The sequence below is a fragment of the Rana temporaria genome, chromosome 1 (genome assembly GCF_905171775.1).
Source record: "Rana temporaria chromosome 1, aRanTem1.1, whole genome shotgun sequence".
Lineage (NCBI taxonomy): Eukaryota > Metazoa > Chordata > Amphibia > Anura > Ranidae > Rana > Rana temporaria.
Genome location: NC_053489.1, coordinates 344,555,547 through 344,579,605, shown reverse-complemented (window position 1 = coordinate 344,579,605; position 24,059 = coordinate 344,555,547). Strand labels below are relative to the sequence as shown.

At 41.8% G+C, this 24,059-nt stretch overlaps 1 protein-coding gene across 3 annotated transcripts in view; it reads right to left on the bottom strand.

Moving 5' to 3' along the window:
- CPLX1 (complexin 1) overlaps positions 1–23,776 on the bottom strand; it is a 241,343-nt gene extending 217,567 nt beyond the window's left edge. Inside the window, exons 1-2 of one of the 3 annotated variants that reach the window (XM_040361877.1) lie at positions 23,756–23,776; positions 21,887–21,996 (exon numbers count right to left, since the gene is read on the bottom strand). In XM_040361877.1, coding sequence (XP_040217811.1) covers positions 21,887–21,917 — 31 coding nt within the window. In that variant the 5' untranslated portion in view covers positions 21,918–21,996; positions 23,756–23,776. Of the gene's footprint in view, positions 1–21,680; positions 21,703–21,886; positions 21,997–23,450; positions 23,635–23,755 lie in introns of those variants that run through there. The other 2 variants (XM_040361868.1, XM_040361885.1) reach the window with 2 other exon arrangements.
- Between the last annotated feature and the right edge of the window lie 283 nt (positions 23,777–24,059).

The following is a 24,059-nucleotide window of genomic DNA, read 5'->3' as shown; positions in this document are numbered from 1 at the left end:
TGTCCATTACCTACTTTCCAGTTATGGTTCCTAGCAAAAACATGTGGTTATAGTCATTAGGAAGCTTAAACAAAGCATCTATGGTGCATCTACTTTTCATGCATGGCAGAAATCGAAATCAGAAACTTTTAAATACTCACAAGACGAATACAAGAAGAAAATATGTAATACATGATATTTTCTATACCGATGAATTATCTGTTTGATGCACAGTGGAACTAGACTATTTTTTATTGCTCATGTTTGGTTGTTTTCAAAAATTTGATCTAAATCTAATCACAATAAAGTCTTAATTTTAGTGGAAATACATATTTAAAGGAGAAGTACAGCAAAAGCTTGGTTGGCTTGGCTGTACTTGTGGACCACTGGAGTGCAGTTCAATCTGTTTTTGTTTTATTTAATCACATTTTTTTATATTTACAAATGTACTTTTAATTTCTTTAGAAGGATAGCAGTATGGGAAGGAACGGCAAAGCAAACTTGGTAAACATATTGGAACCCAGGAAGGAAGTCCCAATTGGATATTGTGGGATGCCCATTTCATTTCCCCATGGTCCTTATTGGCCTGTGAGTCTTTCTCCAGCATAAAAGAGGCACCCTACAATTATAGGCTGCCTGCACTTCTTCAGAGTAAAGCCTTGAAACTTAAAACCCTTGCCAAAATCCACCAAAAACATTCTGGGGCAGATCCACAAAAATCTGCCCCGGCGCAGCGTATCTGAGATACGCTACGCCGCCGTAACTTACTTTTTTTGGTTTGAATCCTGGAAGAATTTGCGCTGTAAGTTACGTCGGCGTAGTGTATCTCTCGCGGCGTAACGGCGCCTAATTCAAATCGGTGAGTAGGGGGGCGTGTTTAATTTAAATGAAGCGCGTCCCGCGCCACCCCTAAATTTCCCGCCATGCACTGCGCTTAATGACATCGCAAGGACGTCATTGTTTTGATGTGGACGTAAATTACGTCCAGCCCGATTCACGGACGACTTACGCAAACAATTTTTTTTTTTTAAATGATACGTGGGAACGACGGCCATACTTAACATTGAGTACGCCACCAAACAGCAGCTTTAATTATACGCCAAAAAAAGCCGACTAGAGACAACGTAAAAGAATGCGACGGCCGCTCGTACGTTCGTGGATCGTCGGAAATAGCTAATTTGCATACTCGACGTGGAAAACTACGGGAACGCCACCCAGCGGACGCCAAATAATTGCATCTTAGATCCGAAGGCGTACGAAGACGTACGCCTGTCGGATCTAACCCAGATGCCGTTGTATCTTGTTTTGAGGATTCAAAATAAAGATACGACGCGGGAAATTTGAAAGTACGCCGGCGTATCAGTAGATACGCTTTGTGGATCTGCCCCTCTATGTATAATGTCTGCTTTCAATCACTTTCATAAAAATAACAGATAGTAATCCTGCCTGTAAATCACCCTATTAAAACTCATCCAAAGTAAACTAAAAACTGATACATGTTGTCTAGGCATATCTCTAGGCATATCTCACTGTAGCGGTCTTTAAGAAAAAAAAATGCAGCCACCAATAATTAGAAAATATGCCCTAAGAAAAACAATACATGCAGCCAGAGACAGGCTGTAAAGCGGCTACAAGACATCAACAGTATTGCAACAAAGGATGAAAAAAGGTAAAAAAAAATCTTCCTTCTCTCTACTTTTCAATTTTCCATGATACACTGTGCTTTGCTACCTGTATGACATTTGATAAGGGTTTACATCTACTTTAACCAGTTAAAGACCACGGCCATATATATAATGCAGCAGGGGTGTCTTTATTGCATCAAACATTGTACCTGTACGTTGTTTCATACAATAGTGTGGGCATGCGCACTGGCAGCAAACCCCGGGGAGCACGCACACAGGTCCTGCACACTCAATGTACACTGGCCACCCGCAATTGCTTCACATAGAGGCTGCATGGGAATCTGCCTTTGTAAACAAGGCAGACCCCCATTTTGACAGAAGACAACACTGAGATCAGCTGTTCCTAGTGATCAGGAACAGGAACAGCGATCTCTGTGTTGTCCCAGTGAGCCCATCCCCCACACCGTTAGAACACACACTGAGGGAACACAGTTAACCCTTTAATCACCTCTAGTGTTAACCCCTTCTATGTCAGTGTAATTTATACAGTGTTCAGTGCACTGATTACTGTATTGGTGTCACTGGTCCCTAAAAAGTGTCACTTAGGGTCAGATTTGTCCACCACAATGTCGTAGTCCCACTAAAAATCGAAGATCGCCACCATTACTAGTAAAAACAATAAAAAACAGTCCATAAATCTATCCCCTATTTTGTAGGCACTATAAATGTTGTGCAAACAAATCAATATATGCGTATTGTGCTTTTTACCAAAAATATGTAATATTTAAAAATACATATTGGCCTATTTTTGTATTATAGCAGTAAGTAAAAAAATATAGGGCTAGATTCAGGTAGCAGTATCTCCAGATACGCCACCGTAATTTCAAATCTGCGCTGACGTATCTTTACGCCGATTCTCCAAGGCAGATACATCGAAAAAATTGGCTTCCTCCGCCGACGTAACTTGAATGCGGCGGCGTATAATTGTGTGCATTTTTACGCTGGCCGCTAGGGCCGCTTCCGTTGTTTTCGGCGTAGAGTATGCAAATTACCTAGTTACGCCGATTCACAAACGTACGTGCGCCTGGCGGTAGTTTTTTACGTCATTAAGGCTTTTTCGCCGTAATGTTGCTCCTGCTTCTATGAGGCGCACGCAATGTTAAGTATGGACGTCGTTCCCACTTCGATTTTTGAATTTTTTACGTCGTTCGCGAATAGGGCTGGACGTAATTTACGTTCACGTCAAAACCAATACATCGTTGTGGCATACTTGGGAGCAATGCACACTGGGATATGTACACGGACGGCGCATGCGTAAAAAACGTCAATCACATCAGGTCATCACACATTAACATAAAACACGCCCCCCTTCCACATTTGAATTACGCGCGATTACGCCGGCCCCATTTACGCTACGCCGCCACAACTTACGGAGCAAGTGCTTTGTGAATACTGCACTTGCTCCTGTAAGTTGCGGCGGCATAGCGTAAATACGATACGCTGCGCCGCCGTTAAAATGCGCGCCCCTACCTGAATCTAGCCCATAGTTTTTTTATCCAAAGTTGTCAGTCTTTTTTTGTTTATAACGCAAAAAAAACAAAAAAAAAACGCAGAGGTAATGAAATACCACCAAAAGAAAGCTCTATTTGTGGGGAAAAAAGGACATCAATTTTATTGGGTACAGCTTCACTCGCCCGTGCATTTGTCAGTTAAAATAACGCATTGCCATATCACAAAAAATAGACTGGTCATTAAGGGGGTAAATCCTTCCGGGGCTGAAGTGGTTTTGTGGGTTTATTATCACTTTAGAAAGTTTATTGGGGCCAAACTGGCGCAAACAAACAATTTTTATTTCAGGAGGATGAGACTGCTGGGTGTACGGTGTTCTGACACAGTTTGTCAACAACACTCCCTGTGCTTTCCTCTATTACAGTTAAAGAAAACTATAAATTTGGCTGGTGACCTCACTGTTTTATATTGATGGACTGGCTTATACCAAAGTCTTGTTATTGCCCCCTCTATGCAAGATAACCTAAAACCAGACATCTCATTATAGTTCCTATGAAGAATATTTGCATTATTTTGCCAGGTCCATGAGTATTAAACACTCTGGATTTACCATAAACCCATAGTAGTGACAAACCCAAATCTGATCTCTAAATAAAAAATAAAAAAAACATCCCTCTGCACTATAAATTCCTCACACACTGTTTATAAATGCTTACATTTCATAAAAATCCATAATTAAAATCTACCCTGTTCCAGGAAATGTGAAAAAGATCCCTCTGTATAATTTTCAGCACTTCTTGTCCAGGAATTTCACAGAACAGTTAGGCAGGGAAGCACAGAACTGTTATTGGTGCCAACTATAGCTTTTAGCTGTGAAGCCTCTCTATACTACGCAATGCACAGAATTTGAAAAAGAAAATAGATAATTCTTAAATGACTCTGATAGACATGCAAATTGGATACTCAAAAAAGTGAAATATTAACTACTAATCAAAACAATGTATCTTGCCATTTTTAAACCATAAAGGGAATACACATGCCTGTTAGGTGATGGCAAAACATTTGCAAATATCAATTATTTTGCCTAAAGCCTCTTACACACGACCGAGGAACTCGTCGGAAAAGACACATCGTTTTCCTCGACAAGTTCCTTTTTAGGCTTGTCGAGGAACTCGACAAGCTTGCTTTGCGTACACACGGTCAAGACCAAATCTCCTTGTTCTCAAACGCGGTGACGTACTACACATACAACTGTAGGGGAAGTTCGATTCCACTGGCACAACCCTTGGGGCTGCTTTTGCTAATGTCATGTTACTGTGTGTTAAGTAAAAGTTTGGTAAGAGACAATTTGCACTTTTCAGACTGTTACAGCGTGACAAATGTGCTATCTCCATTACAAACGCTACTTTTACCGAAGGTGCGCTCCCGTCTCATACTTCATTCTGAGCATGCGGGGGTTTCTTAGCATACACACGAACGTGTTTCTCGTCGAAAACCAGCCCGACGAGGAACACGACAAGGAAATTGAGACTCCCGTCGAGGAAAAAGAGAACTCGTTCTCTTTTTTCCTCATCGAGTTCCTCAACAGTTTCCTCGATGAAAAACATACACACGACCGGTTTCCTCGGCAAAAAAGCTCTGTCACCAAGTTTCTTTATGGATTCTGTCGAGAAAAACAGTCGTGTGTACGAGGCCTAAGAGATCATGATTGTCAGACTCCTGTTCTGCAACTAAGGTAGGTAGTAGGAAATTGCAAAAAATGTCACTGCAGCATGGAGGAAGATGTTGCGGGTGCAGGGGTAAGGTGTGTCACTTTTGGCTGCAGTCTGTTTTCCTTGGGTATCCTGGGTGAAGTTGGAAGTTGTTGTGCTCCGGCCTCCACTGCTGTGCTCTATCACTAAGGAGCCCAGGTGAGGACAATGTGTCCTCAATACTGGACTCTGGTGGCCATTTTGAAATAACCCATTGGCTGTCATCTTGGGGAAGCCAGTGACTATTTATGGCACGTGTTCTCCGAGATGTGGATGACTATTTTTAAATGAACAGGGCATATAAATTTCCCATGTTACATCACGTAGGGGGCAGTCCAGCATGGGTATAAAGCCAGAAAGCAGGAATATTATGTAACCATGGGCATCGCGCCTCTTTAGGATAGTGGGTATCTCCTCTGTCACAGTTTTTTTTATTGGAATTGAGGGGAGGAAAGAGATAACTAGAAAATAGCACTGGGAGGATGCATGTGTACACTTTCAGATAAAGAAAGGAAAAAAGTTGCGCTAAATAGGTAGAAATCTTATGCCCATTGACATGTAAGTGAACAATAAACACAATAGTATATGCAGTAATCAAATAGCATACAGTGAATATCAATAACATGTCATTCTGATTGTGAATGATGGCTGCGTTCCTATGCCTCTGCTGTGTTTGATCTCTTTGAGATCTCAGGCTCTGGTAAGGGTCAGTGTTTGATGGTGGTGGAGGTTCTTTGTCGTCATCTACTGCACTGTTCTGTGGATCACTTGCACAATGGGCAGACTTTTCTCCATTTTGGTCTCATTTTTGTTTTGAATTTTATTCATTTTTCCTTTTCATTTTTATGCACATGTTATTGATATTCACTGTATGCTATTTGATTACTGCATATACTATTGTGTTTATTGTTCACTTACATGTCAATGGGCATAAGATTTCTACCTATTTAGCACAACTTGTTTCCTTTCTTTATATGTTTAGATGTTGTATAACATCTTTTGAGTCGCAGCTCTAGCTTAATTATTTTTCATGTATGGTATGCGCAATTTTTTCCATCACATAATGTGTACACTTTCCCCTTAGTTCTCTATGACAGTTACATATATAAATATTGTTCTGTTTGATGACATAATAATATTGTATTGTTCTTAACTCATCTCAATGTACATTAGCATCTATACACATTCATTATTTTTTTTTCTGAATGCTGGCAGAACTGATGCAAATACATAGATTTACCCATACCACAGCAGACAGACCAACGTATCTGAATTTCATGCATGAGTAGCTTTATTTGTACTTAAGACATTTACTGTGTGCCTTGGGGGTCCCTCAGATCTGGAACCTTTGTATGAAGGGCTTAATTTTCTAGTCCAGTTAAATTGTACTTCATATGAGTCAAAGTGTTAGCAGATCTAACTGTCATGCAAAGAAGCTGTCTCAACCTTTGTACATAATTTCCTAACCAGGCTCCCATCCTACATTCCTTAGAAATATATTTTAACAGTGTAGTGGATGGTGTTGTATATATGGGAATAAGCTGGCATTGTATCAGCAAAGATTTTTAAAAACAATGTTTTATATGCAGCCTGTGACTTTCCTGTGAATCTTGTAAGTGTTATGTATAGATATATCTTGTACAGGCATTTATAGGTGTTTGCTATATGACATTTATGTCAACTAATTTTGTTTTATTGGTAGGTTTGAAACAAAGCTGAAATCAACAATCATCATATGTTATCCCCACCTCTAGTGGATTCTCTATCAGATTTCAAGAACTTTGTGACACCACAAGCATATCTACAAAGCCATGACGAATCAATTTTATGTAGAGTTCTACTTTAATGAAAAAACTAGGTATACGTTTTGTTTTATTTTTCTCTGAAGTATTAAATAAAAGTGTAGAGGTTTGAAACACTTTCACAGTGTGGGTTTAAATTCATCTTGCAGTACTATAAAAGCTAGGCTGGTCTCCAGAGCACACTATCACTATCATGTCCCTAAAGTGATTGTAAAGGCCCAAGGTTCTTTACCCTCATGCATTCTATGTATAAAAGAAAAAAAACTTCTGTATACAGCAGAATCCCCAGCCCTCCCCCTATTACTTACCTGACCCTCATCTCGATTCAGCGATGTAACAACAGCCTTGGCTATCCTGGGTCTCTCCCTTCTAATGAGCTGAGACAGTAATGGTAGCCAGAGCCTCGTCTCTCCTGGGTCTCTTTCTTCGCATTGGCTGAGACAGCAGTGGTAGCCATTGGCTCCCCCTAGTGTCAATAAGAGCCAGTGGGGAGAAGATGGGGGTGGGGCCGTGCCAAACTCTGTGTGTGAATTGACACATACAGCAGCGGCTCAGGAGTGAGCCTGCTTGGGTGTCCCCATAGCAAGCGGCACTAGGCAGGAAGGAGAGGCCTGGAGCATCGCTAGGTGACCAGAGAAGAAGAGGATTGGTTCTGCTCTGTGCAAAACAATTCCACAGAGCAGGTAAATATAACATGTTTGTTATTAAAAAAACAAAAAAAAAACCTTTAGGCCCCGTTCACACCTATGCAAATTGGTTGTGGCTTAAACCGCATCCAATTCACATAACATTATAAAATACATTGATTTTAATGAGGCTGGTTCACAAATGTGCGATGCATTCGCACTGCGCATTGCCCAAAAAACGTGTGCGTTTTCTAGGCATTGCGGTGCGGCTCAGGTGCGAATTCAGGCCCATTATCTTCTATGGGCACGCATCTGATTCTCAAAAGTGTTCCGTTCTGAACAGGGATAATGAGGGGGAACTCCACGCCAAATTTTAAATAAAAAAAGGGCATGGGTTCCCCTCCAGGATTTTAAGCGGAACTCCTCCCCAAAATCCATACCAGACCCTTATCCGAGCATGCAGCCTGGCCGGTCAGGAAAGGGGGTGGGGATGAGCGAGTGTCCCCCTAATAATTCATTAGGCAGCTCCGGGGGTCTTCTTCCCACTTCGGGGTCTTCTTCCGACTTTGGGGGTCTCTTCCGGCTCTCCGGCCTCTTCTCCCACTCTCTGGTGCCTTCTACGCACTCTCCGGTTCTTCTCTCGCTGTCCGGTGCTTTCTGCCTTCTACTGGGCACCTCCGCTATCTTCTGCCAGCTCTTTTACTAGCGGTGGCCCGATCTTTATCGCCTTCTTCCCTCTTCTCTTCTTGAGATGTTGACACAATGCTTCCTCCCACTGTAAGGCCAGTTGCACGGTGCGCAATGATTTATATAGGCATGGGGTGTGGTCACCTGGTGACCATACCCCCATACGAAGTCACAGTCCCATTATTCCCTGAGACTGTCACGTCATACGGGGGCGTGGTAACCGGAGAGCGCGGAGAAGGCACCGGAGAGTGGGAGAAGAGGCCGGAGAGTCGGAAGAGACCCCCAAAGTCAGAAGAAGACCCCCCGGAGTCGGAAGAAGACCCCCAGAGCTGCCTAATAAATTACTTTAAAAACCTGTGTAGTGTGTTTTTTTATTGACATTTTTTTTCCACCAGGTGAATGGGTAGGGGTACGATGTACCCCATACTCATTCACATAGGGTGGGGGGCCAGGATCTGGGGGGGCCCCTTATTAAAGGGGACTTCCGGATTCCGATAAGCCCCCTGCCCGCAGACCCCGACAACCAACGGCCAGGGATGTCGGGAAGAGGCCCTTGTCCTCATCAACATGGGGGCAAGGTGCTTTCCTGACCGGACGGGCTGCATGCTCAGATAAGGGTTTGGTGTGGATTTTGGGAGGAACCCCCACGCCGTTTTTTCCGTGTAGGGGTTTCGCTTAAAATTCATACCAGACCTAAGGGCCTGGTATGCTCCTGGAGGGGAACCCATGCCAAATTAAAAATTTGGCGTGGAGTTCCCCCTCATGGTAACAGCGGCAATACTTCCCTCCCCTCTCCCAGGTCAGCAAATCCGCAGCTAAAACGCAAAGGAACCGCTGAACAACTGTTTGAGAACTTGCCAAAGAAACTGGAGCTCAAAAACGCAACACACAAGTGTGAATCCAGCCTTAATGTAATTTTAATGATGTCTGGGTTCCTCTTCATGTTGACTGACACTGTACAGTCAAGCTGTAAGTTACCAGAAACACAAGACGCTAGAGGAACCCAATCTGTTCCCTCACTGGGGAGGAATTACATTTTTCATGCTGACCAATGTTTATGGTTTGTAACAGTAGGAGAAATTCCTCCTTTAAAAACAGTCAATGCTGAAACATTGTGCTTAAATTTAAATACATGTTACTCTTGGGTCCTGGTCAAGGGTAGTAGACAGGTTGTTTATGAGCTTGTCAGCACTTACAGATTTCTGGCTGGTTTTCTTGGCTCCTCTGTGACAAATTAGTAGCATTTATGCTGTAAAATTTTATTATATGTCACCCATAAGATACAATTGTATAAAGATACAAAAGTGAAATATTTTTAACTCTGCCTGTATCATGTTGTACTGTGTATCCAAAGGTTAATGTGAAAGCAGTTGTCCTAAAATGTACTAAAATGTATGTATGTCAAGGCAAAAAAAAATAAAAAATTATATCCCTGCAATACATGCACATTTCCCATGTTTCATCCCTTTAAAGGCCTTGTAGGTACAAAAAAAATAGCTGTTAGTATCATTCTATATAAACATCTGAATTTTTCATTTAAAAATTTGAAATTGCATGTAGAATTAACTTTTGTCATAGATGTGAGCGAGCAACCTGTCTTCTCAATTTCTCTACAAGGGCATGAACTGAAGTTCCTCCATACCATCTTCTAATATACAGGCATGGGGAAAGGATTTCCCAGTTTGAAGACACTATGGTGACACAGGACTTTAAACATAGTCCACTTATTATGTAGGAGAATTGCTTTGGCGAAAAAAAAGCGGCTGTCAAAATGCACAACAGGAGAGTAGAGCAGCAACAATCCAGGCCACCTGGTATAAACCCTTTGCCACCAAATCTGCTGGTTATAAAGCTGTAATTTGATGCATTTTCTCTACTTAAAGTACCAGACCTTTTACTCCTCACAAAAAAACATCTGAAGGACTAATTTAGTCTAGTTGAATGTAATCTCATAAGTTTCTGGTCTTCTGTACTGGAGTCCAAGGCTGTCTCTTTGTGATAACTATGCTTTCTTCCTGTTATCCAAACAAGCAGTGCACAGCATTTGTTTCATGACCTTTAGGAGTTCTATAGCAGCAAAAACATCCCTAGTGTTATATTTGAAGTTTCTCACCTTTGAAAAGATTTCAGTTATGAGCAGGTGGCAACAGACATAGGCAAAGTTGACAAAATATGCACATACTGTACACTAGTGAATGACCAGCTATAGTTTATCAGGATGTTTCTATATTAAAGTTCTTCTGTAGAGGAGCATATCATATCTTACCTAGTAAGCCTGCAATAGTTTTATTCTACAGTAGCTTGTCCCTTGAAACTCGTCCTTATTCAGCTACTACAGAAATGTGATTTACATAATTTATTCTCTAAGTCTGATATTACTAGAGAAAATGTACCGGTATGTATTTTTTCTTAAACACTGATGAAACATTTAAAAGAAATTGCACCTATGTTGTTGCATTTGGCATTGACAAATGTAGAATGCGCATGAGTTCTTAGCCTGCTAATGATAAATGGCATTATGAACTAAGTGGAATCATAAATGATTAGGTACATTTACTATTCAGTTTTGTGAGCACTTTAGGTTTATCTAGTTCATGTATTTATTTTTCATTCAAAGAGAATGGAGCTTATCCAGTTACATTACGTTTAAATAATTTAAAATACTGGTACTTGAGAACCACTGAAATGAAAAATGAACAAAGCATATCCTCATATAGAGTGTGCTTGCCTCAATCCAAAGCATTTAGTGTGGATCCTGGCTACTCTCTCTTTCCTCTGTTATCTTTATCTGTTACTTCTGACAGTTTTCTTTGACACCAGGCAATCCGTTGTGATGGCCTGCACCCCCCCCCCTTTCCCAGTAAACAGCTGGGTGATTGACAGCCTCAGATATGAATGTTGTACACACAACCAGAATATCGTACAAAAAATACCGCTTTCGAAGCGACTGTACCATAATCTGATCGTTAGTACACAGCTGTCTTCCGAAATTTTCTCGAAGGGACAAACACAAAAAATGTTCTCGTACGTTACCAGATCATAGGATTTTCATTTAACCACTTCAGCCCCAGAAGGACCAGGCCATTTTTTGGGGATACGGCACTGAGTCGCTTTAACTGACAGTTGTGCCCAAACAAAATGTCTTTCCTTTTTTTCAGTGGAGTACGCAAGATGGCATATGAATGTACTAGTGGCAAAAGCGCTTCTTATCCAACCTCTTCTGGCCTTGCCACACCCAATGCAACAACCATAAGTCACACTGGGCAAGTTAGTCTAGACCAATCCTACGGTGGCTGTTTGGTCTCAATAAATGTAAACACCTCAGTGTATACTGAATTATGGTTGCATATAGGAAGCTATACTACACATTTCTCAGAATTGCATCTACAATACATTTAATTTGCATCCTATGTTGATGCTATTCCTTTATAGATCACTAATCATTTCCACAATGATTTTCAGAGTACATAAGCTATTCACATCAGTCCCTATTTCTTGAAGAACTCTCCTTGCTAATGTCCCTACTACAGTACCACAGATTCACACATACCATAGTAAACTAGGCTGAATACTGGTTAAACAATCAACATGTTTTTGGGTCATATGTGGGAACCTGAAACACCGAAAAAGGCCCATGCAAACACAAGGAGACCATACAAATTCTATGCAGTCCATGCTGGATATTGAATTCAGAACCTGAATAACGCAAGAGACATGTGATATGCACTTGTCCATCTTGCTGGTACTTTTATAAATACATAGAAATCTTTATGGAAACCTTTTACTATACAAATTGTGGGTATACACAGACACAGTTCAGATTTTGTGCTTATCCTGTTAACAAGCTCCTGATTCTACTTAAAATTTTACATCTTCTGCATCCACACTTTGCTGAATAATGAGATGGTTGCCATGGTTTCCAACAAACTGATATATGCTTAACTTCAGTGTGACCTCCTCATTGCAAGGCCTGTCTTAATGGCATGCAGTAGCTGTCATAATAGCCTGTGGCATTGCCCTGTTTTTTAATCTAGTTCCCCTCCTATTAATAAGTGGCAGTGGAGGCTGGCTTCAATGGTTGCCTTTCAGCTATGTGCTACAAAGTTCCCTTGCATTAGATCAAATGATTTATGTGATATGGCGAACCATGGTGCAAATGGACTGCTCCCAATAAAAGCACTGGTTGTGTGGCAGAACCTGTTATTTATCAGTAATGAGTGCCTCTTTTTTTTCCATTACCTTTTAAACATGCTGAATGAATGAATGAATAAATGAATGAATGAATGAATGAATGAAAACTTATATAGCGCAGCACATGCAAACTTAATTGCCTCTGGGCTGAAGAGTATACATATTGGCATCAATATGGCAAGGGACAACAGTCTCACTGGCCCGCTTGCTTTAAAGCGGTAGTTCACCCACAATCCCATGATTTTACCATCGAGACAGGCATTGTAGCGCGAGCTACAGTATGCCTGTCCCGATTTTTTTAACCCCGTACTCACCTTGTAGTCGTCCATCGTAGATTTCGGCTCCCGCGGGGAATGGGCGTGCCTATGGAGAGGGAGGATGATTGACGGCCGGCTCTGGCGCGTCACTCTCCCCGAAGACAGCCGGAGTAGGTCTCGGCTCTTCACGGCGCCTGCGCACAGGCTATGCGCACGCGTCGTGAAGACCAAGCCTATTTCGGCTATTTCCGGAGAAGCGTGACGCGCCAGAGCCGGCCGTCAATCATCCTCCGTCTCCAGAGGCACGCCCATTCCCCGGTATCTTCGATGGACGACTACAAGGTGAGTATGGGGGGAAAAAATTCGGGACAGGCATACTGTAGCTCGCGCTACAATGCCTGATTTTAAGGTAAAATAAAAAAAAAAAATTTTTTCCCGTCGATAGGGTGAACCCCCCGCTTTAAATATACCTGCTCACATTTCTGGCATTCCAGGCTAGTGTAACAAAAGTCATATATTTTTTTCAATTAATATAACAAACAAGTTATACTTACCTGCTCTGTGCAGTGGTATTGCACAGAGTGGCCCAAATTCTTCTCTTCTGGGGTCTGCGATCTGGCTCCTCCTCTTCTTCGTTTGTCCACCAAAGCCAGCCGCTTGCTATGGGGAGAAGCGTTGTCTGCATGCTCCTGACTTGTGTATCTATGGACACAGCGGGACTACCCACAATCCACTTCCTCCTCACTGCATTTGATTGACAGCAACAAGAGCCAATGGCTCCTGCTGCTCCTCGAATGCTGTGTGAAGAGGAAGTAAGGGGAGAATAGATACAGCCATGCACAGCGCTGATCTCTTCTCCCCTCTCTTATGCCGTGTACACACGATCGTTTTTTTCATCGGAGAAACTGATCGTGTGTGGGCCCCATCAGACTTTTTTCCATCGGTGTAAAAAAATAGAACATATTTAAAAATTTTCCGATGAAAAAAAAAAACGATAGTAAATTCCGATCATCTGTGTGGAACTCCATCGGAGAAAAATCTACGCATGCTCAGAATCAAGTCGACGCATGCTCGGAAGCATTGAACTTCATTTTTTTCGGCTCGTCGTAGTGTTTTACGTCACCGCGTTTCAGCACGGTCGGAATTTAGTCTGATAGGGCCAGATTCACCAAAGAGATACGACGGCGTTTCTCCTGATACGCCGTCATATCTCTGTTTCTATCTATGCGACTGATTCATAGAATCAGTTACGCATAGATATCCATAAGATCCGACAGGTGTAATTGTTTTACACTGTCGGATCTTAGGATGCAATACCGCGGCCGCCGCTGGGTGGAGTTTGCGTCGTAAACCAGCGTCGGGTATGCAAATTAGCAGTTACGGCGGATCCCCAACGGATTTTCGCGTTCGCTACGTCGTCCGTAGTCAAGTTTCCCGTCGCAATTTTAGTCGTTATTTGACCTGCCCTAACTTTAGTCAGCAATCGTATTGCTGTCTAAAGTATGGCCGTCGTTCCCGCGTCGAAATTAAAAATTTAACGTTGTTTGCGTAACACGTCCGGGAATACGGAAGTACGCTACGCGCGTAGACGTTCGAAAAAATGATGTCACGGCGCGCAAAGCACGGCGGAAGTTAGGAAACGGAGCATGCGCAGTAGGTCCGGCGCGGGAGCGCGCCTAATTTAAATAGCACACGCCCATTCGAGTTGGCCCGCCTTGCGCCGGCGTAGTTTTCATCGCAAGTGCTTTGTGAATCAGGCACCTGCGATGAAAACTTGCGATGGTGTAACGTATCTAAGATACGTTACCCCGCCGCAGTTCTATGTGAATCTGGCCCATAGTGTGTATACAAGACTGATGAAGGTCAGCTTCATCGGAATTCCGACGAAAAATTCCATCGGATTTTATACCATCAGAAATTTGACCGTGTGTTCGTGGCATAGCTCTTCACACAGGGAGGGGGGAATTCAAAAACAATGCATTAGGGTAGAAAATGTTTTTAGGTTTAGTAACACTTTAAGGGCAACACTCTTTTTTATGGTGAATAATAATAAAAATAATAATTATTATTATTAGTACTTGTTTAACATTACAGGAGCAGTGTTCATTATTACAGGATCATGGACTGTGCCTATCTAAAAAGGTATTAATATAGATACAAGAAAGAATGGTAAAAGTAATATTACTCCCCAGTTCTTATGCAATCACTATAAAATATATAAAATATATGAAAAAAGTGCACACATTCATATTTATGATATGGAAAAACGTTGTCTTTTGTAAGTTTATACCTTGCTGTCCAAACAATCTTACTCTATTTTTAACGTGCACTACATAAGAGTTATCTTTATTGCAGAACTTCACCTGTTAGATTGAGAGCTGTATGTACAGCTAAACAAACCACATTTTGGAGCATGAGGCCCCGTACACACGTCCGAGGAACTCGACGGGCAAAACCCATCGTTTTGCTCGTCGAGTTCTGTGTGAAGCCGCCGAGGATCTCGGCGAGCCAACTTTCCTCATTGAACAACGAGGAAATAGAGAACATGTTCTCTATTTGGCTCGACGAGGAACTCGTCGGCTTCCTCGGCCGAAAGTGTACACACGGCCGGGTTTCTCGTGTGTACGGGGCCTGAGAGTTTACATAAGAAAGTTTGATAAACTAACCTAAAGCCACATACACACTATTAGATTTTCTGCAGATTTTTGGTCTTCAGATTTACCAAAACCATGTTGTACAAGGGCCTGCCTGATTGCATACAAATTGAAACTCTTAAGCCTCGTACACACGTACAGGGTTTCCCGGCAGACTTTTTACCGCCAGGAAACCTGAGGGGAAAACTGAGAACCTGCTCTGTAACATTTTCCCCTACACACGACCAGGTTTACCGACAGGAAAACTGCAATGGAGCATACACACGGCCGATTTTCCCAGGCAAAAGCTCTCATGCCAGTTTTCCCAACAGGAAAACCGGTCGTGTGTACGAGGCTTTAAGGTTTGACCTCATTGTATATGGTTTTGGCAACTTTGAAGACAAAAATCTGCAGAAAATCTAATAGTGTGTATGGGGCTTTAGGCCTGGTTCACACTATTGCAATTTCAGATGTGACTTCAGTCACACAGAATTACATGAAAATGGAAATTACATTTTTTTAAATGGTGTTTGTTCACATCAATGCGGTGGGTTTTTGGAAAAGGTGTACGTGCTACTTTGGTGTGGTTGTGAGGTGGATTGGATTTGAATATTTCTAATGCCGCATACACACGATCAGGCTTTTACCCGGCCAAATCACATCGGAATTCCGACGTAATTCCATCGAAAAAAAATAGAACATCTTCTATATCTAAACTCCGATGGAATTCATTGGAATTTCCGAAGAATAAAAAATACTGTTTTAATTGATCTAGCGAGTTACGATATTTTCACTTAGCAGGGATGGTTGAGCTAAATTACGTTTTTTTATTTCCGTTTTTGTACTTTGGTGTGGTTGCAGTGTGATTTTTGCCCCATAGACTTGCATGTAAAACATATGAACTTCCATTTTTAGTGCATTTTCCATAGAGTTTGGCCCGGATTCACGTAGGAGATACGACGGCGTATCTCCAGATACGCCGTTGTATCTCTGAGTCTGAGGCGTCGTATCTTGGCACCTGATTTAAAGAATCAGATACGCCAGAATTTGTATAAGATACGACCAGCGTAAGTCTCCTATGCTGTCGTATCTTAACTGCATATTTACGCTGGCCGCTAGGGGCGTGTACGCTGATTTACACCTAAAAATATGTAAATAAGCTAGATACGCCAATTCACGAACGTACGCCCGGCCGTCGCATTACAGATAGGCGGTTTACGTTAGGCTTTTTCCAGCGTAAAGTTACCCCTGCTATATGAGGCACAGCCAATGTTAAATATGGATGTCGGGCCAGCGTAAAATTTTCCGTTGATTACGTTGTTTGCATAAGTCGTTCGCGAATAGGGCTGTGCGTCATTTACGTTCACGTCGAAAGCATTGGCTTTTTGCGGGTTAATTTGGAGAATGCGCACTGGGATACTTTCACGGACGGCGCATGCGCCGTTCATAAAAAGCGTCATTTACGCGGGGTCACAATACATTAGCATAAAACACGCCCACATGTTCCATATTTGAATTACGCGGGCTTACGCCGGCCTATTTACGCTACGTCGCCGCAACTTTGCTTTGAGAATACTGCACTTGCCTGTCAAAGTTGCGGAGGCGTAGCGTAAATAGGATACGTTACGCCGCTCGCAAATACGCGCTCCCTACGAGAATCTGGCCCTTTGTGTATAAAATCTAGTCTTCTTCTCCTACAAAAAAAAGTGCATGAGGCTAGGTTTACACCTAAGAAGAATGCGGCTCACAGCAGGGGTCTGGTTGGTCCCTGTTCTTCATTTCTGGCTTGAATCAGGCCTGAATTTTTGCCTGAATTTGGACCTGAAATGGAGCCAAAGACACACAGGACTCCTGTGCAATTCGCTCCGAAGCCGCCCTGGAGATGTGTGAACCGGCTCCATTGAGAGCACGGGCATACTCTCCTGTCAAGTGAGTTGGATGTGGGGAAATCCACTATCAAAATTTGCATAAGCGTGAACCAAGCCTGAAGCATGTATTGCAAATCAGATCAAGTTACAGCTGCACTAGTGTGAATCTAGCATTGAATGTCTAAGGCCCTGTACACACGATCAGTCCAAACTGATGAAAACGGACTGAAGTTCAGTTTCATCGGTCCAAACCGACCGTAGGCCCCATCGGTCTGTTGTCCTTCTACGCAGTGACGTCACCACGCTGAGAAGGAGGGCTCCTTACATGCCAGCCGGCATTTGTTTGTAACTTTTACATGCTGTTTTTAAATCGTTCGCTTGTGAGTATATCTCATTTTCACAAATAAATTGTTTGTAAAACGGAGTCACGCTATGTGCCCCTCTCTTTTCCATTTCAACTGAATCAATTGGAGTTGGCTACTATCGTGTACCTGGGGTAACCTGTCTCATCCGGGATTCCTGAGGAGATAAAAGGCTGTGGCTGGGCTATAGCCAATTGATCTAATTGCTTACCCTCTGGTAAGCGGCCTATTATTCCGGTGGAGGGTTCACCTATGCTGTTTACATGTCACTTGGTGGTGTGGATCGTAGGATTTTTTCTGCAGTGAATTAACCCACATGAATTTATGCCTATCATCTAAGGGTCATTTCCTCACGGACTTTTATTTAGTGATTCATGTATTTTTATATGGACTTTTTTATATACCATACTCTCAGAGTTTGCTATCCTTAATGGTTTAAATTTTGTGGCGAGGCTTTTTTGTTCTTGTACATCAGACCATCAGTCAGCTTCATCGGTTAACCGATGAAACCGACCTTCAGTCCGTTTTCAGCAGTTTGGACTGATCGTGTGTACAGGGCCTAGGTCTGAAGAAAAGAGCTATTAAAAAGAACAACTGTTTCTTTAAAGTTACAATTTTAACTCTCAGATTCGCATGTGGTACAGAGTGAAGGGTCTTCTTACTGGCCATCTTAGAACTTATTTAAAGTGAACATCTCCCAAAGAAATTATATATTAACTAGGGTTATTTTTGAATATCCAGCACTATAAGGCATCTGATTCTAGTGTGGTACAGAGTGAAGGGGCTGCTTACCATCCATCTTGTTCATCATTTAATATCCAGCACTATAAGGCAGGGGTAGGCAACCTGGGGCCCTCCAGCTGTTGCAGAACTACAAGTCACTTGGTGGTGACTGCCAGCCTTTTACAATGCCTCATGGGAAATGTAGTTCCACAACAGCTGGAGGGCCCCAGGTTGCCTACCCCTGCTATAGGGCATCTGTACATACCTTTGTCTTGTCTACCTATAGCTGTATTGTACAAGCTAAAAGTCCAAAACTAGAGGTGCATGGTTAACTTGACTATCACATTTTTTTCTTTGCTAATTTAAAGGTTAAAGCGGGAGTTCACCCGAAAAAAAAAAAATTAACATTAGATTGATGCTCATTTTGTCAAGGGGAATCGGGTAGTTTTTTAAAATCGAAGCAGTACTTACCGTTTTAGAGAGCGATCTTCTCCGCCGCTTCCGGGTATGGTCTTCGGGACTGGGCGTTCCTATTTGATTGACAGGCTTCCGACAGGCTTCCGACGGTCGCATACATCGCGTCACGAGTAGTCGAAAGAAGCTGAACGTCGGTGCGGCTCTATACGGCGCCTGCGCACCGAAGTTCGGCTACTTTCGGAAAATCGTGACGCGATGTATGCGACCGTCGGAAGCCTGTCGGAAGCCTGTCAATCAAGTAGGAACGCCCAGTCCCGCAGCCCATACCAGGAAACGGCGGAGAAGATGCATCTCTAAAACGGTAAGTACTGCTTCGATTGTAAAAAAAACACCCGATTCCCCTTGACAAAATGAGCATTAATCTAATGCCCCCCAAGTGTAATTTTTTTTTTTAGAATGCTTGAAGGTAAAAAACTTTCTGTGAGCAGCAGCCCCCAACCCTAATATCTACATGAGCCCCCTCTCGATCCAGCGATGTCCGGGAGAGCATGCCTCTCTGGGGGCTCGCACTCCAAGATTGGCTTTTGGCAACAGCGGGAGCCATTGGCTCCTGCTGTTCTCAATCACAGCCAGTGAGCCAATCAGGAGGTTGAGGGGACGGAGCTGAGCCACAGCTCCATGTCTGAATTGACACACAGAGCAGCGGCTCAGCTCAGGTGCCCCTATAACAAGCTGCTTTCTGTGGGGGAGCTCTACAGGAGGTAGAGGTCAGGCGTGCTGACGTGGGACCCAAGAAGAGGAGGATATGGACTGCAGAACCACTGCACAGAGCAGGTAAGTATAACATGTTTTTTTTTTTTTAAGTGAGACTTTAATATCACTTTAAGCTCCACCCAACTGCAAGTTATTACATCATTTCATTGTATTGTGCCCAAGACTTACTTTCTAGCTAATATGGTTTTCTGTTTCCAGCATCCCTCCCCTTCATGCTTTTCTTAACATCTGGTCGGGGAGCACACTCTCAGTACATCATAGATTTAAATCTTTGGGAGCACATGTGCCATGACTACTTGTGCACTGCCCCTTACTGTGCATGCACCAGTACACTGTACACAGGAGTTTCCCTGTACTGCATATGGGCCTGAACACAGCACCACAATGCTGCCCCAGACTGGACATGCATTCCGTTAGCACTGCACCAAGCAGTGTGGAAAATTCAGTCCCAGTGAGGAGAGAACACAGCAAGGCAAAGAAGCCACCCTATGGATAAAAGCTCCACACACCGGACTTTTAAAGCCACTTTATGCTGCAAATATTAAACAAAATGGGGGCAGGAAACCTAGATGATGTTTGGTATTCTGCTACAGTTATTCTTTTACATGGTTAAATTGCACTTTAAGAAAGCCAGTGATGTATTAAATGTAAAACAATTCTACATTGACATCTAAGTGCAGCACCAGTGCACAAATATTATAATTTTGCTTACTTTTTACATTTATTGTCTTACATTTGTCCAATTGGGTCCCCTTTAGACATCATTAAATCCAACATCAGAATTTAAATGAGGTATAGTGGATGCAGAATGAAGTCGAGAGACTCGGCAGCTTATGCAGCATTCAGCAATTTCTCCTAAAATTCTTCTTTGATGCATTGTACCATCCAATGGCAGCTCTGCATGTATTCAAGACAGATATCCTAGGGGGGGGGGCAGGATAAGGGAAATTTCATATGGATGATCAAAGGGAGGGGCTGTTTGATTGGGTACTATCATAAATGTCAGCACTATCTGTAAATGCAGCCTTGGAAAATGCTTGTAGTGTTCTATTGATTAATGTAAAGGGACCCTTTTCAATCAAGTACAAATGTGCTGTATAATTCCTTTCTAGATTTATGACTGCTGAGTCTAGTCCTATTCATGTATTCATGCAACCGATCCTGATTTACTTCTTATGTGCATCTCTGGTGCTGACTACAAACCAATGTCAATTGAATTCTACCTCCATAAAACTTTATCCAATGGCTTCCAATTTTTTTGGAACTGCATATGAATATAATAGCAAATAATTTTAAAATATAACATGCGTTTTTTTTTCTTTAACTTTACACAATGCCCTTGGCATAAATCAATGGAATTAAAAATCATTTCATCCACAGTTCACTGAGTTTTAATCATTTTCTTTATCGATATAGCTGTTTTCTAAGTCAAGGGTTTGACAAATGGTTTTATCTGAATCCTGCTTAATAGATTCAATCCTATTTCAGGTCCTAAAAGATTGTTTTTCTGCACTCAGCAGATTTCAATCAATCCATTTATCCTAGTTGTTTTAAAAAAAAATTTTTTTTATATTAATATAAAAAAAAAGATTTGCGCAAAACATAATTTAATATAGGCAATAATACTGCAGTGCTCAATCTGATACTGCACCTAGAACATAAGAGGAAAAACAACCCTATCTATTGCACAACCCATGCTGCTGAAAACCGCTGCAGTGGGTGGTTGTCCAGGAAAGTGCTGGTAATCTTGGCAAAAATCAAATACTCATTACCATAGTGGAATAACATGTAAAGCAAATACACCATTTCTAAATTAGAAACTAGCCATTTAAAAACAAAGATGAACTCACTGGCTTAACCCCCCAAAAACAAAACCCCGTGTTTAAAACCCAGTTAAAAAAAAGGTTGTGTCATTATTTGATGAAAATAAGACTTAGTCAGTTAAACATCTGAAAGGCATGCTGAAAAATCGAAGCCACCTGCAGACTTTTTGGATATATTGAATATGGATATAAGCGTTCATAAGCAAATGAGATTGGTGGTGGCAATGACAGAGTATATAATATAATAATGTAACATGGTATTCATTAAAATATATGATAAATCCAAAATACTAAACTAGTCATGCCATGGAAACCACTTTTTTTTTCTATGATTTACTAGTCATAGAAAAAAAAAGTGGTTTCCATGGCATGATTAGTTTAGTATTTTGGATTTATCTTATATTTTAATGAATACCATGTTACCACTTGAGTGACGTCTTCCAATTTTTAGATGATCCAAGTAGTTATTTTTTCAGTCTTATTATAATGCAAGATCAATAGTATTTAAAAAAAAAATGGTGTTAATGACAGCTCATCAAAAAAAAAAAAAAAAATGCAAGTTAGCACATGGTGCAAGCTGTGGTGCATATGCTTCAATTACTGCGAGAAAAAAAAAAAAAAGCAAAGCATTGTGGAAATGGAAGCAGAATTACCTTATGCCTTGATTACTGGCAACATAATCTAAATATTTTCAGCTTACTCAAATGTTTTGCCTCTGGCTTTTCAGAAGGTGACTATGGTATTTTACATCATGGTGCAGAATATACAAGAAAATGGGAGGAGCCTTGGCAGTTGACGCATTGTACTTAAGTTTCTGACATACTGTATAGGGTGTTTGAATAAGAATGCCTGCACTTACCTCCCAAAGCTTGCTTCATTACAAAATCCATGCTGATGGCTTTTGATTCCTTCCACTTAGATTAATTTATATATTACATGCAAGACTAGCAGGGGAGCTCTTGTTCTGTCCTGTAAAAGATGAAATATACTTATGTACACACGATTAAATGATTGCAATTTTTTATGCGATGTTCATTACACACTTCCCGGATTCTTGGCTGTTGTAAAAAAAACGACACATGTGGACCAACGATGGTGCAACATAACACATTTGGGGTAACCCTATAGAAGATTCTGAAATAGTCTTGTTAACATTGTTAATGGACAGTTCATTATAGAATGATAGATTGTCCCAACACAAGGCTTGATACGTTACGGTGTACTGTAGTGCAGTGCATGGTACTTTTGCACTGTCAAAAAATATTTTGTTTCTAATATACATCCATGCTGCTTTTTTGGCTCATAAACATATTTGGAAATGGGGAAAAAAAAGTGTGGCACTGTCAGCTGGACAGCACTGCAAGGCATTTGTGGGGAAGTGTCTGAAGGGACATTTGAAGGTGAGGTGTCCTGAACCTATTCCTTAGCTGAACTCATTAGCTCGTGGAAAAACCAGACACAATACTAAAGCAGCGTGCACCGTTATTCTTTAGGAAACAGTAAAAAAAAAATACAACAAGCAATTTTACCTCAATGAGGTCAAGTGCAAGTCATGTTAACACAAGCTCAGACATCCCTTGTAGATATCACAATGCAGCTTAGGCACCCTGCTGTCTAAACAGTTCACAGCCATGAAGTGTGATGGCTCATACTTTTTCAGTCTTCTGTTTTGACAAATGATAAGTAACAATAATATATATATATACATTTTTTTTTTTGCTGTTCCACCTCGCTGCCCAGCCTAGCGGGTTGCAACAAATGCTACCCCAGACCTAGAAAAAGTCCTACTCCTGCACTGCAGGTGATAAGGCTTGTCATTTACTCCAGCTTTATACCTCCCTCTACTGGTACATCAAAGACTGGCAAAAACGAGAACTCATATCCTAAAAAGCAACCTGGATTTTTTTTTTAACACTGGCATGCATACAGAGTTTCCTATCCTAAATAAAAATAAAAAATAAAATAGAAAGTTAAACGCAGATAACGTAGGCGTCTAGCGCAGTTTTCTTTTCTTTTTAGATTAAAAGTGAAAACATGTAAAACTTCCAAAGTAGATGTCATTATAACCTCCAGATGCCTGACAACACCAAGCTGCAGCTATCAATCTTTTAGACAGTTGCCCATGCTGCAATGCCCAATCTCTATGTGTCAGCAGAAAAAAAAAAGGTAGAAAGGCAAAGGAGTTAAAAACACAAAGCAATGCAAAAAAAAAAAAAAAAGGCTGTGGCTGTTATGACATGATTAGCATAGCATGGAAGAAACGCTCATTGCATAGAGAGAGAGAGAGAGAAAGAGGGGGTGAAATCTAGTTAGAGCGGAGACTGCAACACACAACAGATTCAGCACCACAACACGGGACAGCTCCCTACCCCTAGCACCGGCCGGATGGATGCAAAGACAAACACAACGATTAAAGCCTGTACCTTCTCTTTCTTCAGCACCAACGAGATCCTGCAGTTTGCCTGTCCTTTCAGTAACAACTCTGCACCATGGAAGGAAAAGCTCGCCCCCCTCCCCCTAGAGTATCCTTTTTTTTTCTGTAGCAGTCTCCTCCTCCCCTAGTCCATGTGTGCTCTCAACAGGAACTGCAGCCGCTGCTGAAGGGCATTCAGGGAAAGAGACAGCTTCATGAAGTTACTGGCTATGCAGCTTCATCATCAGCACACATCACAAGGGTACCACTAGACAAGGCAACAAGGGGACATGGATGGAAGGAACACGAGCTTACACATCAACACAGAGCAGGGGGGAGGAAAGCAGAGGACAAGCCGCACATAACCTTCCCAGCTTCTTCTTCTTTTTTTTTTTTCCTATAGTGTTTTATCACAGGATTTCCGGACCATCCCACTTACAGCAATATTCTATCAATCCCTCCCTCTCTGCAAGTCACTTGCTACACTATACAGCTTCTTTCTTCCTAGAAATATGTCTTAGGTGAATGATGTCTTCTCAGATGGAAGGTGACATAGGGAGGTGTATAAATAAAGCAATCAGTGGAGTGTTTGTGTCTGCAATCAATGCACAGGGACTTT